Source organism: Tinamus guttatus, unplaced genomic scaffold (assembly GCF_059628265.1).
Source record: "Tinamus guttatus ecotype Peru unplaced genomic scaffold, ASM5962826v1 Tinamus_guttatus_pri_ptg000383l, whole genome shotgun sequence".
Classification (NCBI taxonomy): Eukaryota; Metazoa; Chordata; class Aves; order Tinamiformes; family Tinamidae; genus Tinamus; species Tinamus guttatus.
In genome coordinates, this window is record NW_028288917.1 from 3,108,147 (window position 1) to 3,124,451 (window position 16,305).

At 37.8% G+C, this 16,305-nt stretch overlaps 1 protein-coding gene across 1 annotated transcript in view; it reads right to left on the reverse strand.

The window, feature by feature from the left end:
• Positions 1 to 16,305, reverse strand: part of ERICH1 (glutamate rich 1) — a 61,889-nt gene that overhangs the window by 19,664 nt on the left and 25,920 nt on the right. The window contains exon 3 of the mRNA XM_088530598.1: positions 12,943 to 13,077. Coding sequence (XP_088386724.1) covers positions 12,943 to 13,077 — 135 coding nt within the window. The remainder of the gene's footprint in view (positions 1 to 12,942; positions 13,078 to 16,305) is intronic.

Below are 16,305 nucleotides of genomic sequence, written 5' to 3' on the forward strand. Positions count from 1 at the left end.
AGCTATCGTGTATTTAATTCCAAAATATACATGTTCATAAAAAACAGCAACCAACGACTTACTGGCTTATTGGATAAGCATCAGCATAGAAGAAGAGATGAAAAAAGACCTACAGATCCAAGGGAATAGCTGATTAAGATTAAAAATGGATAACAAATAGAGGACCTGAAGTTTATGAAAAAAAAAGTCCCAAATTCAACAGTTAAGTGCAAGAGAAGCTAATTGCATGGGAAATACACAAGGATAAACCATATCTTACTCCTTGTCAGTAGGCTGAAGGATTTTATAAAGTGACACATGGAATAAGTGTTTTTTTTTAATGCTCATTCTTAGAGAGACAAAAGAAATTTGAAAAAACAAAAATCAGGGCTATTTATTTGTCCAGACTGAAAAAGGCTGCTTTCATTTGTAAATACTGGACAAATACTGAAATGTTAATGGAGTTGGAAAAATTTCTTGACAGTGAGGGTGACAGAGCACTGGAACAGGCTGCCCAGAGAGGTTGTGGAGTCTCCTTCTCTGGAGATCTTCAAAACCCGCTTGGACGCAGTCCTGTGCCACGTGCTCTAGGTGACCCTGCGTGTGCAGGGGGGTTGGACTAGATGATCTCTAGAGGTCCCTCAACCATTCTGTGATTCTGTGAATGAAGTGGCCTGTAAAAACACTTAAAACCTAAGCCATAGAGATGAGAAAGTAACTAAGTTGCAGCTAAGGCATAGCACACAAAGGAATCAAGCTTATCACGGTTTCAGGATATGTCTTTTTAAAATTTATTAGATGTGTTATATTCAGTATGTTAGATAATGTTGCAAGAATTTCATTTTATTTAACTTTTTTTTTTGTATCTAGCTACTCTATTGCTCAAGCTACTAATAAAAAGATTTTATATAATTTTATATGTGGCATTACGAGAGCATAATTACCACTTGCCCGCGAGGACCATTTATTTTTGTGGCAAGCTGTGCTCGGATGCTGATGTCCAGTGTTCCACTCAGACCTTGGCCTTGGTTCCCGAATCAGACAACCAGCAGACCACCTGCTACGTACTATGGTGCTAAACACATTTGAACTGGCGGAATTTATTTGTACTAATTAGGACATTATCTCAGAGAGCATTTTTCATCCTGCTCAAGATACCTTGAAATCAGTTTTATCACTGTTAAATTAAGACTTATGCAGCGTTTTCTCAATGTTCTTAATATTTATAAATCCAGCTTTCATTAATATAATATATAGTACTACTTTAAATATATTAATAATTGCTATAGCTCATGCAAAAAAAAAAAATCAAAACTTGATTGCACGGTTCTGCAAAAGAGCCTGAATGACAAGAAAAACGTATTTATCTCCTACTGCCTCAGCAAAAAGATACTTTGTGGTGTGGCATATATGCAAGCCCTTGCCAAGGACCATCAATCAATCCAGAAATGGAGAGCTTTAAGGAGGTATCAATCCTTACCAGGAGCTGTTACAGGAGCAACCAGAAAAGGTGTGATGAATTCATGCAAAACTTCACCGATTAGGCCAAGACAAGGGCTCAACACTCTGCCTACCACCACCACTCAGCATCCAAGCTGTTTCACATTACATAATTAATGAAGCCTTCGATTTATAAGCTCACATCCTCAGCAAAGCACTGTAATAACTGATTCTGGAAGGACACTGCAAAGGCATAGCTGAAAATATCCACGTGAAGGGCCAGGTGAGCTGCTGGCAGCGGTTCACAGGCCAGCGAGGCTGGCCAGGCTCCCTGCTCCCGTTGTAGAGTTGGGTCCTCTGCTGCTGTCAGCTGGCCCATCCATTCACCTCAGCACAGCCGTGCTGATTCTATCAGCTGAGAGTATGGGAACAGTCACAGGTTTCATGTGGAGGAGCTTCTGAGGTGGAGCATCATCAGCTGGATACAAATCATCAAGCACTGTGAAGCGGGGATTCAGCTGCTGAAGTGATTTGCTCATTATCAGAAGAGATCCTGAATTTGTCCTAAAGCCTGCCTGAGTCTACATACTGCCAAAGCAGGCTGGAAATGAACTGCAACTAATGATACATATAGGCAGCAAATGAATACACAACTCCAGCAGCAGTAAGAAAAACTGCAGTAGCTTCAGCCAGCCAGCACATGCTGCTCAAAGCAACTGGGGGATCCTTGTAACGCGTTTAGGTTGTTTGCAAGGCATTTTGGCTAGATTACAGCAGTAAGTTTGTGTGCTGTATTTATGCCTTCCATTTTGCTACACAGACATAGCTGCCATTTTTTCAGCTTTCCACAGATGCCTGGGAAGTGAGAGGGTGAGACAGATGCACAGCCCATGCGATACATATCCTGTAAGACTGAATGATCGTGATTCTGCAGGGAAGAAAAGACTTTTCTTTCTTTCCCTTATATATTTGCACGGAAGACCCTTAGAGCACACACACTACTCTATAACTATAAACTGTAACTATAAACTATGAACCAACTTCCACTCAACAGGAATAAGAAGGAAGGAAAGACATCATGAAATGAACAAACAAAAAGTTTTTAATAAAAGTATTGGAAAAGAATGAAGGATGGAGGTCTATTTTCAAAGCTTACTTGGCACAGGTTACAATGGCATAGAGGGTTGTGGGGGCCTTAAAGAGACTGATATCTGCAAATTCTGTAGAAGGCTGAAATTAAAGGCAAAGAATATGAGATCAAAAGATTTCCCAAGAAGAGACTGAAAGGAGTAGTCTATTGAATGCTATAGCCATGTGTGGCCACAAACCTACAAATTCTCCTAAGGTAAAAAGTTGCAGTAATGAGCAATTTTTCCTGTATGTTACACAAAATGCTTATATAAAAACACTACTGAAGACACAATATGCAGATATTATACATTTGCTACCATGTCCGCATCCATTTTCCTGCCATAATACTCCCTATGCATTCAGCCACATTGGCTGTAAAGCCTTCGTGACAGAACTTGGCTTTCTACTCTCTCCGTTCTCAGCAGTATTTTGTTAGAGTTCAATACCAACAGCTTCTTGGGCAGCAGCAGGGCTTGTAATTTTACATGTAACCCAATATACAAGTGGCAGACAAAATGCAAATGCCATGTAGACGAGCAGACACCGCGCGGCAGCTGGGAGGGGACAAGTGGCTGAGTGGGTGGTGGGCAAGACCGGAAAAATTAGATGGGAACTTAAGGGCAGGCTGTTGGAGGAGAGAAGAAACAAGTCCTTCCTGTCTCCTCATTCTGCGACGCTGATCTATATAAGCGGGGGGATGCTTATACCAAGAATGTTTGAAATCACTGTAACTTAGGTTAAAATCAAGAGAGCAATAAAACAGAGAGCACCACCGAGATAAAGGCTCTAAATCTCCTCCTGCTCGACACACAGCAAACTTGACTAGCTGGGTATACCTTAAGTTACTTTCCGATTTACAGCCACATAAAAAACTGCACAGGATACCATGGAGGGTGGAATAATGAACAAAGAAAAGATGATGATGGGCATGTAAGTATATAACAGAAAGTGAAGGCACTGAGCGAAAAGCATAAGCATGTCTTTTTTTTTTTTTTTTTTTTAATAAAGACATGCTTATACATTTTGGTGAATATAAAGAAAATCGAACCCCCTTTTTTACAATCACTCATTGATGAATATATTACCATCCGTTCTTATACCACCTAAGCACAGATCTGCCTTCTTCACTGCAACTGCATAAAGTCTTTATTTTGTTAAACTTTAAAGACATAAGTCAGGAGAAAGGGTGCAATGTGGTCCACACTACAGACACACAGGGGGATGAGCTCTCATTTCAAGGTATGTTTTTGTCACTTGGGTATTTAAGGCTTTTCTCAAAAGCATGCACAAAGTCAACTAATAGTTACAGCTTCTGGCACTATACCTACTTGTACAGTTATAGAAATATAACTCAAAGACCTTTACTAACTCATTACCATGCAGCCATGGCTAAACTAAATCATTATGAGCATACCATGTTATCATAGTCTTTGTTCTTCCTCAATATATTTTTTTCTCTGTCAGCCTCACTACCAAACAAACTTGAACTAGAGACCTGAGACAGAATTATTTGCCATTACACTTCCAAAGACATTTTTCAGTTGTTTTGGTTTAACAGGAGGGATAAGAACACTTTAATGCTGCAAACTATCACAGGAAGTAGTAGCTCCAAGCTGCAGTGACATTAAATACTCTAGATCCATACCTTGATGCATGAATTCTGTAACAATGTCATATAAGTGCGGATAATACCGGCATTTAAAGGTTGTAAATAGTTACAGGCAGTGAAGGTTTGTGTTATATGTAAACCTAAACTTTAATTCATACTTGCAGTTTAGATTGACAGCCCAGTTCTGTGTTTAAAAATCCTCAGTGGGCAGCAATAAGTTTCAGACTCATCTGCAGGAGGTTCAGGCTCCTCTGAACTTAAGAGAAATGATTAGCAGATACTATCTGGATGCTCAATGGATCACTGAAATTGCTTTTAATACTGCTAGGGGAACTGCTGGTCTAGGAATGCTTCCTAAAAATGACCGCCCAAGCTATATTAAATGTTTATAACCCATATTGGAGGTAGTACATAAAAATGGTTTCCATTAAAAGCAACTACACTGGTCAGCTGGATTCTACTGCAGCATGATGGGACATACTCAGGCTTCTCTGTACAAGCCTATGTTTAATCCTTGGAAAACAACAAAAATTAAGCATGATTAGAAATGTGGAATATGCTTAAGTCAGGTGTCATTTTAAAAAGGAAACCTCCCATTCAAAAGGAACTAGGAAGAGATTAGTTATTATTTTTTTAAAAAAGCAACAACAAATTAGGAAATTTGACTTAAGTTTCTTAAATTTACATTTTAATTTACATTTACATTTAATTTACATTTTAATTTAATTTACCTGATAACAGTATAAGACAATACAAGTATTAACATGCTAGGAACTGGTTTTTTTTTTTCTTTTAAATAAACCTAAGGCAATACATAATTAAATTCTTTAAATCTGACTACATGCTTTTATTTTCAGAATTTGAACAAAATAAAATTAAATTAAAATTAAAAATTTCAGAGGGAATGCTATGGTAATTTTATCTGTTAAGAAGGTGATGGCATCTATGAAATAGAAAATCTGTAGCAAGGATATTCAAGTGGTAAAACATCTGAGAGCCGAGTTCCTCAGATATCACCTCCTAGCCATCCAACATCTCTATCTGATGGTGGCATCTTTCTCTGTAGCTAGCTCCAAAATGTCAAGCACACTCGAGCTGAAAAAAAGAACTTGGCTGTAGAGCAGAAATTTGCTAAACCTAACAGACATCTAGCCTTCCATCAGGTTTTTGATTAATCCACAAACATCAACAACGTTATGCATACACTTTTATTAACAGCCTTACCAGAAGGGTCACAGCTTTTGAGCATGACAAATACATGGGAATGACAGAAGCTGTTGACAACTCAGGAGCATGTGCCACTCAAACTGTGAGCCATATATTAATTTCTGCAAGGACAGGGCTAAATTATAGGAAGACTACCTATAGTTTTACAGTGCACAAAAAAATATATTTATATATTGTCTTGAGGATAAACAGTGGAACCCAAACTGGCAGAGAATTAAAACCAGAATATCCAAAATTAACTAGGAACTTACTAATGGTATTTAAACAATATTAGCCTACCCATTAGAAATACATAACAACCAGAACTACTATATAACCACTGCTTCTTCCTAACTGATTTACTGAAACACATCTTAAAAGCAGTATTTCTTTTACAAATAAGTTTAACCTGAAGATCCATGCTATTCTTTCTAGAAGAGGAAAGATCCATGCTAATGAATTTGGAAAAAGGAAGAGAGGCAAACAAAGCAAACAAACCAAACCCTTACAGCCACTTTTAGAAGTAGCTGAATGGCAGATAGGAAATCTCTTCTTGAGCAAGCTGTAAAAAAACAAATGAATCAAACAAAAACTTCTAGTAAATAATAGTCTAATATTCACTTATTGCTATGATTTGAAGCACAACTCGGTTAATTTAATTTCCAAACATTGACTATAACACTGAGTTAAGAGCTATTTTAGCATTCTATTTACTTTATTTGGGCACCCTTAATGAACTCCTAATTAGATGTCGTTTTTATCACACAAGATGCTTTAGCAGATTTGCTGAAATCTGTATTGAAGGGATCTACTTTTACAAACGAAGAATTTTCACCCTCAAATCTCCATAGTTCCCTCAATTTGTTTTATTAAAAGTTTTGAATATTCAGAACACAAAAAGTCCACTAAGACAGTTAGCTAGGAGCATCTGATAGAGTATAATAGCAGACAACCTGACTTATGGTTTTTATTCACAGCTATTTCTCTCAAATACCAGGTTCAGAAAACAATGTGTGCTTAAATTCCTCAGATTTGAGAAAATTTGAGTTTACCTAAAGTCTAGTTTTTTCTCTGAGCAGCCTCTCACCTGTTTACCTTTAAAATTTAATTTATCATTACCTATTTAAAGTACTCATTATTGACTACTATTAAAACTTTGAGATTTGTAGTTGAAAAGTACAATATATACTGTATATCACAGAGCTACCTATGGATGTACATGGATGAATGGGCTGATCAAGATCCTGCAAGTACTGCAGGAATTGCATGAACACAATTGCTTCCTTCTAACTTTCTTCTACTGTAAGGTCTTTCAATTAATTCTAAATCTTTCAGTTAGTTCTTTCAGTTAATTTTAAATCATTTAGAATATTGCATTAAGTTCTTCAGTGGTAAATAATTCTGGAACATTGTTGAAAATGGTATGTTGGAATGACGTTACTGGCATATTTTTAAAATCACACTATGACAAACAGAAGATGAGAGCTATTAGCATACAGAGAAAATAAAATCAGATACAGATCTTGTCAAACATTATTGCCTGTGAAGTCATAGTATTTTGAGATTTTTAAGAATCTATTTTGTATTTATACTTCAAACACAGTGGGTTTTATTTTGGACATTTTGAAAAACAACGGTCAGCACAAAATTATCATCACAGGAGGCTTCCACAGGGGCTGGTAGGAACCTTGCAACTACTCAGCATTTTCAGCAGTGATCTGAGATAACATTAAAATTACTGGAGAGCAAGAGACAGAGAGTGAGAGAGAGACAGAGAGCGAGAGAGAGACAGAGAGAATAAGGAAGTGATACATAAACACTACCTTGTAATTTGGCCCTCAGAAAAGAAAGCTGAAATCACACATTGACAAATGCAGCTGTTTCTCAGGAACCGTCTTACAAGAGACAGACTCCTGGAGAGGGCTAAAGGATCAAATATAAAAGAACTTATTATGAATTCTTTGTACAATGCTATGGCAAAAAATGCTGTAACATTTTTGGAAATTTGAACAAGATAGTTGTGTATGTGCGTGTGTGTGTGTACATGACAATTAGTCAGGAAGGGCCAAGACCCGTCTTGAGCTAGAGAAGATTCAACTATCCCACCTAGCAATCCCGGTGGTTTCCAGCACTGGGCATTTATTTGCAGTGTGCAGTTCCAGGCGCGCTGGTACCGGTGACCCGGCCTGTGCTGCTTAAACACCCTGTTCCCTCGGCGTGCCGGGCGCCTCGGCTCCCTAACACAGCACGTGCCGTCACCCTGCCAGGAGCGCAGGCAGCCAGTCCACAATTCCAGCTTGCAGCTCCCCAGGAAAACTACAGGTTGGAATGTTGTGAAGCTTTCCTAAAATGACTGCCTTGAACTTGGAAGTGAAACAAAACACAGCAAAGACAGAGAATCTGCCTCTGACTGACACCAGACAAGAACTAAAAGAGGGTTATCAACTCAAAAAAAAAATTCCATAAACAACACTTTTGTTTAATTTTCCTCAGTTTCTACATATCCCTTAACCCCCCGCATGAATGGTCTTTTTATTTTTATTTGATTTCTTTTTAATTTTTGTTTTGTTTTGCTTTCCACAGTGTTTATATCAAAAATTTGCTCTGCTGTGCACCTAGGAAACACCAAACACCACTCTGGGACTCTACATAAAAATATGTATTTAATATTAAAACAGTTCATGGAGAAATTATACTCCAATTCATTGTTTTGTGCCTCATACAATTACTCCATATTTTATATTCTATTACTGTGGCTTATATTGGAATATCTTGAGAAGAAATGCTACTGGGGAAATGAGATCAAAGAGTTTGCCTCAATCTTATGAAATTAAAACAAAACAAAACAAAACAAACAAAAAAAACAGAGCTACTGCTTTATAGTAGGTCAATATATATTTACTAAAACCTTCCACAATTCTGCTTTTATTCAGAATATTCTTATCAATACCTCTCAAATTTATCTTGAAGAAACATTGCTCATTTAAATAGGTAATAAACTGGAACAGAAATCAAAATTAAAGGTATTGACTCCATTACCAGAATTTAATAAATAAATGCTTATCTACAGCTTGAACAACACATTTTTAATGCCCTTGTCAAAAGGCTACAGTAAAAATAAAGCTGGTATTCCATTAATGTGTACAAAAGGCAATACAGAAAAAAAAAATGAAGAACATAAATCCTCCTCATTGTTTCCTTCTTTTATCTAACCCCATATTGCTCCATTCTGTCTACAAATAGGTGACCTGACTACACCGTCACAGTGATTCCATCCCTATACAACACTTGAGTCAAAGTAGTATTAAAAAATTCAAGACACCAAGTCCAAAATTTATTTTTTTTAAGTACACTGGATTTTTTTTTTCTGAAAGACAGCACAGCCTTAGATTTTTCTCCTTATTAGATGTATAGATGATTAGATGCCAACCACCTGCTTATCTGATGGAATAAAACCTCAAAGACAAATGTATTCCTCTATTCTCCTGTGCTCCTGAGAGAAATGAATGAAAAGTGTTACACAAAGAAGCCAAGCTGCAAAACTAAACCTCAAAGCTCTTATGTCACTTAAGTGCAAGTCACTAAGTGACTGCATAATAGACTCCACATATATGGTCACAATAAATGTAGTTATTTATTTACAGGGAGAAGTATTTGAAATACCTAGAGATAAATGGAGTAGGACACACAGAAACACTCACACAGACAGGTTTTGTTTTTCTTTTTCTTCCTTGGAAGCCAGTCTGGACAAGATTCCCTTTATTCTGAGATTATCCATCATAAGGCAACTACAAGTTTAAAGGAGAGGAATAATGGACAAAGCCCAATATATTTTATAGGTGACAAGACCTAACTAATTTATAACTATAATTAACTCGACTTTTAAATAACTTAGAAACAGGTCATGTCTAAATTCATATTCCAGACACAAAAGACATCAAATGGATATCTACATTTTCAGAAAAATCTTGTGCGCTGACTTGCATGCTCTCCTGTGAGTCAGCAGGGTGGCAATCTCTTTTCTGGTCCTACGTAGCCCTAAACAAGACATTGTGCTGCCCAACAATAAACATGCTCAAAATCAGACATCTGGCTTCAGACAACCCTTCAACACCCCCTGCATGCTAGCGAAACGGATTCAGAGGGATATGCAGGAATCAATTCATAGCTGTGATTTCTGCCACTGTAATTTCCAAATAAAGCTGTTTCTCAAAACAAACCTGTCTGACTGCCCTGTCTGAACTGGTTTGATTCAGCTGTTGCCCTCATAGGGATGATCACGTCGCTAATTCCTGGCAGAAGGCTCTTTTTTTTTCTCTTGCTGCTTCTAATAGCGATACAAGGATTCCTTCACAGAAGTATTCAGGAACACAACTCCAGTTGAGCTCTGCTCTGTACATCACCTCCAGAACTAGCCTGCTCTGCCTGAGCTGGGTCTTCAAGAACAGCTCCCACAGAGCTGGGCCTAGGAAAATTACTCTGGTGGATGCACACGTCAATAAAACGTGTTACGCATAATCTGCGATGAGGAGATGTGCTCTTGAGCAAAGGAATCAAAAAAGCAGAGCCTCTCAGAGGCTTAACCTTACCTGAGTTACATAAACACATGCTTACACTTGTCACTGTCACATGTTCACTGATCCACTTAGTACCAGAAGGTTTTTGTTTATTTTTGAAAGCCATACAAATTCTTACCCTTGAATCAGATCCATATCAGGTCATCTAGACAAAACGTCTAGATGACAGACATACGTCTGATTAGTATAGTGATTTATTTAAATTATTTTCTGATAAATACTTCTACAGAAAACTTGTTTCTTGAAGTGAGGAATCAAACAGGAAACAGTTAATTCTACATTATCTTCAAAAAGGCAACAGTACTTAGGTGGTAAGACCACTCACTGCCAATATACCAAAGAAACTATCCAGTATACATTATTTACCTTACATTGCATCATATTTTTATACATTTCTCACTGTGAAGTTATGCAACTTAATCTGAGCCCACTAACTAAATAATTTACAGTATGATGGGTAAAACTATTCCTATTTTATTTATATCAGTGTTACCTGAAATTACAGCCTTAATCCTGCAAAAAATTTATGTATAAGCTTAAATACAATAAAAGCCATTAACATGTAAAATTTCCCTCAAGCTTGCAGAATTAGCACAAATTTCTATTTTTATAATTCATGCTTAGATAGGACAAGTAACAAGGGGCTTAAGCAGCAGCAAGAAGCATCTAGGATACATTTAAGACAGTGAAACACTAGAACAAACTGAAGAGGAGGTATAAAATCTCCCTATCTGGGGAGATTTAAGAACAAATTACATTGCTATCAGGCAAGAATTCTCTTTAGAGTAAAGAAAAGGAAAATATATTCAAAGTGTCTACAATTCAATTCCAAGTTTATTTTTCTCCATTTCATCACAATCTGCAAAGTGAGTCTCCCAAAATTCCAAAAAAAAATTAATCAGCTGTTGAAAAGGGGGGTGAATCTACTCTTCCTGAACCTATTCCAATAATAAGAGGTGAACTGTAAGAGATCACCATCCTAGAGACAACGCCACCACTAAGCAAAACCAGAACACTACTTACTGCTGTCATGGTTGAACAGGTTTGTTATGAAGAGCTAGAAAAGTTCTAAAAAATGAAAAGTTAAAGCTATTATTCAACAATCTCTTAATTGTAAAACTGAACAAATATTTAACCAATCTAAAAAAAAAAAAAAAAAAAAACCAACATCATGCTATCCTAAATGCTATTGTCATGTGATATACCAGTATTTAATATGCACTGCATCTTGATTATTTGCAGATTTTAAATTGAAGCTCAGCAACTTTGGCATAGATATTCTGGATTGATACCTATATAAAAATACATAGGTCTGGTATGGAGAACTGTGTCTGAATGTTGTATTTCGCTTACATCCTCCTATAAAAATGAATAGGGCTAATTACAAGTATTAGGACGGATAATTTAGTCACATTTATAAATACAACAGAATAAGGCATAAGGGGTATGTCCCGCTAAAATGTGAAAGGATGCCAGAAAGAACAAACAGAAATTACACAGGGTGGAGGAAGGGAAAGGGTGCTTCAGTATCTGGCGCACTAGGAACAGAAACCCAACGAACTGGCCTTGGAAGCTGTGTAATTCACCTGGAGTATAATATGAGAGGACACGTGGGATTCTGCATGTAGATCCTACTCAACACAAAGGGAAAAAGCACAGCTTAAAAGCTGCATTCTAGAATTCCCTTCTATCCTTAATCCCAGTAGTATCAATATTTATTGTTATGTTTCTCTGATGAAAATATTTTCTTCCCCAGCCCAAAGAGTACTTGAAATCATTTTCTGCTGAGAATAATCATCCCTGATATGCCACCTCCAGGCATGCTGTACTTATCATCTTTGATTTCTTTGATAGTTTTCCTTGAATTCAGATTTGAACATTTATCTGGTTACCTTCAAGACAATGTTCCCCTTGGAAAGGCAAAATGCCTGGTTGCAAATCAGAACCACAGGCTGATCACAGGCTTTGTTAGGAGTGCAGCTCAGACTGCAAAACAGGCCCAATTTCCAAGACAAAATTTTACCCTTGTGGATACTGTTTTCAAAAGAAAGGCTGAATGGCCTTTCTTTATCTGTAGGTTGAATCTCAGATTTTTCTTAAATTTAGGCAGTCATCAAGCTAAAACACAAATAGTAGCTAAGTAAATATTGTTCATCAAGCGTATTCCTTCAGGAAATTCTTCTAGATTTTTTTCTTTACTGTAGACTGACCTTAGCAGCTGTTAGTAAAGCAGTAGCAAATGACAGTAAAACACAATTTTGGAGAAACCTGGCAATTGGGAAAAAGACAGTAAAAAACAGACATCTAAATGAATTTCTCTCATCTAAGCTCAGTACTTCTCTCTAAATCGATCAATTTAATTATGATAATGTCATTCAGAAAACTATGCTTTTTACGGGGGGAAAGTTACAGCCTTCTTTACAGACCTTACACATCTTCCCTTGGATCCTTTGGCAACACTAAATATTGGTTCTGAAGTTCTCTGGTGTCAGTTTCTCATTAGAAGGCCTCTCCAAACGTATAGGTCGGTATCTCCCTGTATTACTTCCAAACAGGTAAACTTCTGGTCTAACTGAGATAGGTTAAGTTTGACAAATGAGTTTACATCATTTTTCAACTCCTCAGAAACACTGTGAATAAGACTTATCAAAACAGCTTTATCCAACCATACTCATAAAAATAGTATGTGTGTAGGCAGGCATGATATGAACAGACATGTGGCACCTGAGGGGGAAGAGCTGCAGTCAGACTTCGTTCTCAGTTGCACCTTAGGTAACTTCAGTAATGTCAGTAGCACTGCATGGCCAAGACCACATGCCAAACCTGGGGTTCAAACTGTGGAAAAGGGAATTAGCCCACCCAGATGTACATCTTCATTCTGCTTATGTTGCAAAACAGTGACACCCACTGGCAGCAACGGTTTAAATACCCAATTGTTCCAACGTGGACTTGATACAAACTGCTAGAAAGTTTCTCTGGAAAAAAATCATAACAACTTACCTGTTGAGTCAGCACCACTCTCGGATTTTTCAGAAACTGGGACACTATCGATATCTTCAGCAATTGCAACATAACCCTCAGGAGGGAGATCCACCGTGTACACTCTCCTTGGAGGCGGAGTTGTATTTTCATTACCTACAAAACAGAAAAGCAACACGTCTGGCCACTGATTGATATCAATGGATTTCCTGGTATGGATTTCCTCAAGCATTTCCCCAAATAGAGTGATAACAACAATGGGTCTCAAAAATCCTTGGGAAACAGGGAGCATTAAAACCTTCCTCTGACCAACAAAACTGAACTGAATTCTGTAGCAGCACGACATAGAAAACAAACATACACACACACTCCAGAGGTTGGTTTTCTCCATCAGAAGCATGTTTTTATTCTTATTTCAGACAATTTTTCCACCAAAACGTTAAAAGAAGCTTCCATTTGCGGTGGTAATTGAAAAGACACTATGCCTTTCTCCCCTTTCAGCTTTCGGTTTCTGTAAGAATCGTTTCATAAAAGATGGATATAGATATCCCAGCCAGTTACAGAGCAGAGGTAGCAGAAGTGGCAAAACTGCGGCCCATCCATCTGGAGACTTTTTAGCTGCAGCCCAGCTGCAATTCTGAACAACAGAGAGACTGAGAGAGTCTGAAAACATCATCTCCACAAAGATCCAAATCCTTCCCAACCTCAACAACATTCTGTGTGGTTGCGTTTCTGGGGCTAGTTTTCCCAGCCACTTCACTGCATAGGAAACGTCACTGCAATGATGGCAGTAGAACATTGTTTAAAACTTTCCTCCTTTAAAGAACAGATTTTAAAATATATGGAAGGTTAGAAGGATAAACTTGCCATTTGTTCACAAGACCATAAGGAATTTTGCACAAATGATAGAATGAATGATAAAATGTCTTTCTATTCCAGTTATATGAAGCCAGTCCAAATACCCGGCTGTATTTTTTGCTCAATTCCAATTAAAAAAAAAATGACAATGTTAGAGATGAACCACAGGGAGACAAAAACCTTTTCAGAAGGCCAGGATGTTCATGGTGTCTCCAGTTGCTGCACTAATTTTAGATGGTTCAGTGTGTTCCTTTTACACTCAGCCAGTTCCGCAAGCCAGCAGACACAGCACTGCATGTTTCCCTCTTTGGGGGCTATTTGGCCCTTTAAAATAGATAGACAAAACTGCTATATAATGTACAATATAAATGTCTTTGGCAGGTGCATACAATTAGCCTCTTTTCTTGACAAACTTGCCAGGGATTCGGAGAAGACCCAAGCCCATTACAGAGCAGCAGTAAGTGTTCAGACTAATACCTAAACATTTAAAATGCAGTTGAATCTACCAACAACGAGACAAAAATCCTGTTAGGAATATACATTTCTATATTCAAATAGCTTTAGTTTACCTAAATCACACTTACCCAGACATTTATCTCAGATTTAAAAAAAAAAAAAAAAAGAAGGTTCAACATTATTGATCACCTTAGATATCTGTGATATCTACGATTATATCTAAGATATCAACATCAATAGGCATCAATATATTTCAGCGTTTCAGAACACTAGAGGTACTTTCGACAATCTACATCACAGTTTTAATATCAGGATGCAACCATTTCGTTTCAAGACATATTGAAAAATGACAGCTTTTAATAACTCATTACTATTAAGTTTAGGATTGATCCAAATTTCTCTTATTGGGTACACAGTTGGCTCTAAAAAGAAAAGCAGCCCCCTGCCTTCGATCTTCAAGGAACAGCATGGTTTTCAGTGCATTCTTACATTTTTGGTTTGGCTACTATCACATGATGCAGGACTGACTTGCAGGGTGGATACCACTCGTGCCTGGCAAACTGTTCACTAAAGTTGGTTCATTTCAGCCTCCATCCCAACACTACAAGTCACTAGAAGTGCTTCCCTTCATCAAACAGACAACCACTATGGAAGCTGTTTCTCCTTCGCAAATCATGGAGATGACTTGAAATAAATGGTCTGCTCACTAGCAACGCGAGTCTCTCCTAAGCATTCCCTTTATCACTTGGTGATGTAACTGACTGTGCTGCATCACATGAAGTGGCTCTTCAACATCCACTTTCAATTCAAAACTTCTTTGCCTACCCACCTGCCCTGTGGTTCTTTGGCCTGTGCTCACTTGTGAGAATTATAAAACAGCTGGAAAGCTACCCAGATGCAAGAGCAGCTTCTTTTTCATCATGTCTTTTTAACACAGGAGTAGCGTATAATGATGACCACTTGACCACTCAGGGGAGTAAGAGGTTTCCATAGATAATTCCCTGGGGAACTGGTGCAGCACAGATGAAATGTCTGGAACTAACTCCTGAGGCAGCTCCCTCTCCTGCTTCCTTCCGCCAGGGATGCCATGCAAATAGAACAGAACAAGAACAGCAAGTAGAAAGGAAAATTTTGACCAAATTTGTATTTCATCCTTTCAAGTGTGTGAAGAGAATAACTAGATTTTTTTGAATGAAACCAGACATCATCACACAGTGGTAAACATGGGCTTCATGTGATGGATTCACAGCCCGTTGGGAATCTACTTAATTATCACACTAGATATCAGCCTTCTCATTCAGGCATACATGTGAATAGAGAGGAAATGGTACAAAAACAGAAGTGATCACCGCACCCAAATCACGTTAAATACGGCACTACTCGCAGAAGCATGGGACAACGTGGGTAACCTATTGTTAGGCTCCGTGGGCTTTGGGAAGGTCCCCTTCCCAAAGGTCACCTTCCCAAACAGCATTTGCTGTTATTTAGTAGCAGAAATCTTCAACTCCTAAAATGGCTCTCACCTTTTTAGGCAAGCAGTAGTAAAAACCGCATCACCACTTATAAGCTTAAAGCATGCTACTAAAACATTGTTTTAAAGATTCCTAGGTGAACATTGAAAAAGTTATCAATGAAAGTATTGAGACAGTCAGATTTGGAATTTTTGCTCCTCATGAATGAGGAGTGAGGAAGAATGAGGAGTTAGATTTTAGGTTGAAAACAAAATATTTGACACAAATATACTCAGTGAATTAGAGCCTTTAAGGAAGAAAACTATGTGAGAAAATCCTCATCTTTCCTTCAATTCAGTGGAGACCAAGAACAACTTCGGATGGAAACTTAGGTCACTACAAACGTAAGCATTTTTACAAGGCCCAAATTTGGGATAGGAAGTTCATAAAAGGCAAGGAACAAAAGATAACTCAATTTTATTTCCCACACCATCTCTGACACGTACACTGACTTTTATATCTTTTCAGATACCAAGAAAGGCTGCCTTACAGTCCATTTTATTGAAGACCAGCTTTACTAATACAATTCAGCCCCAGTTTCACTACAGAAATGACAGAC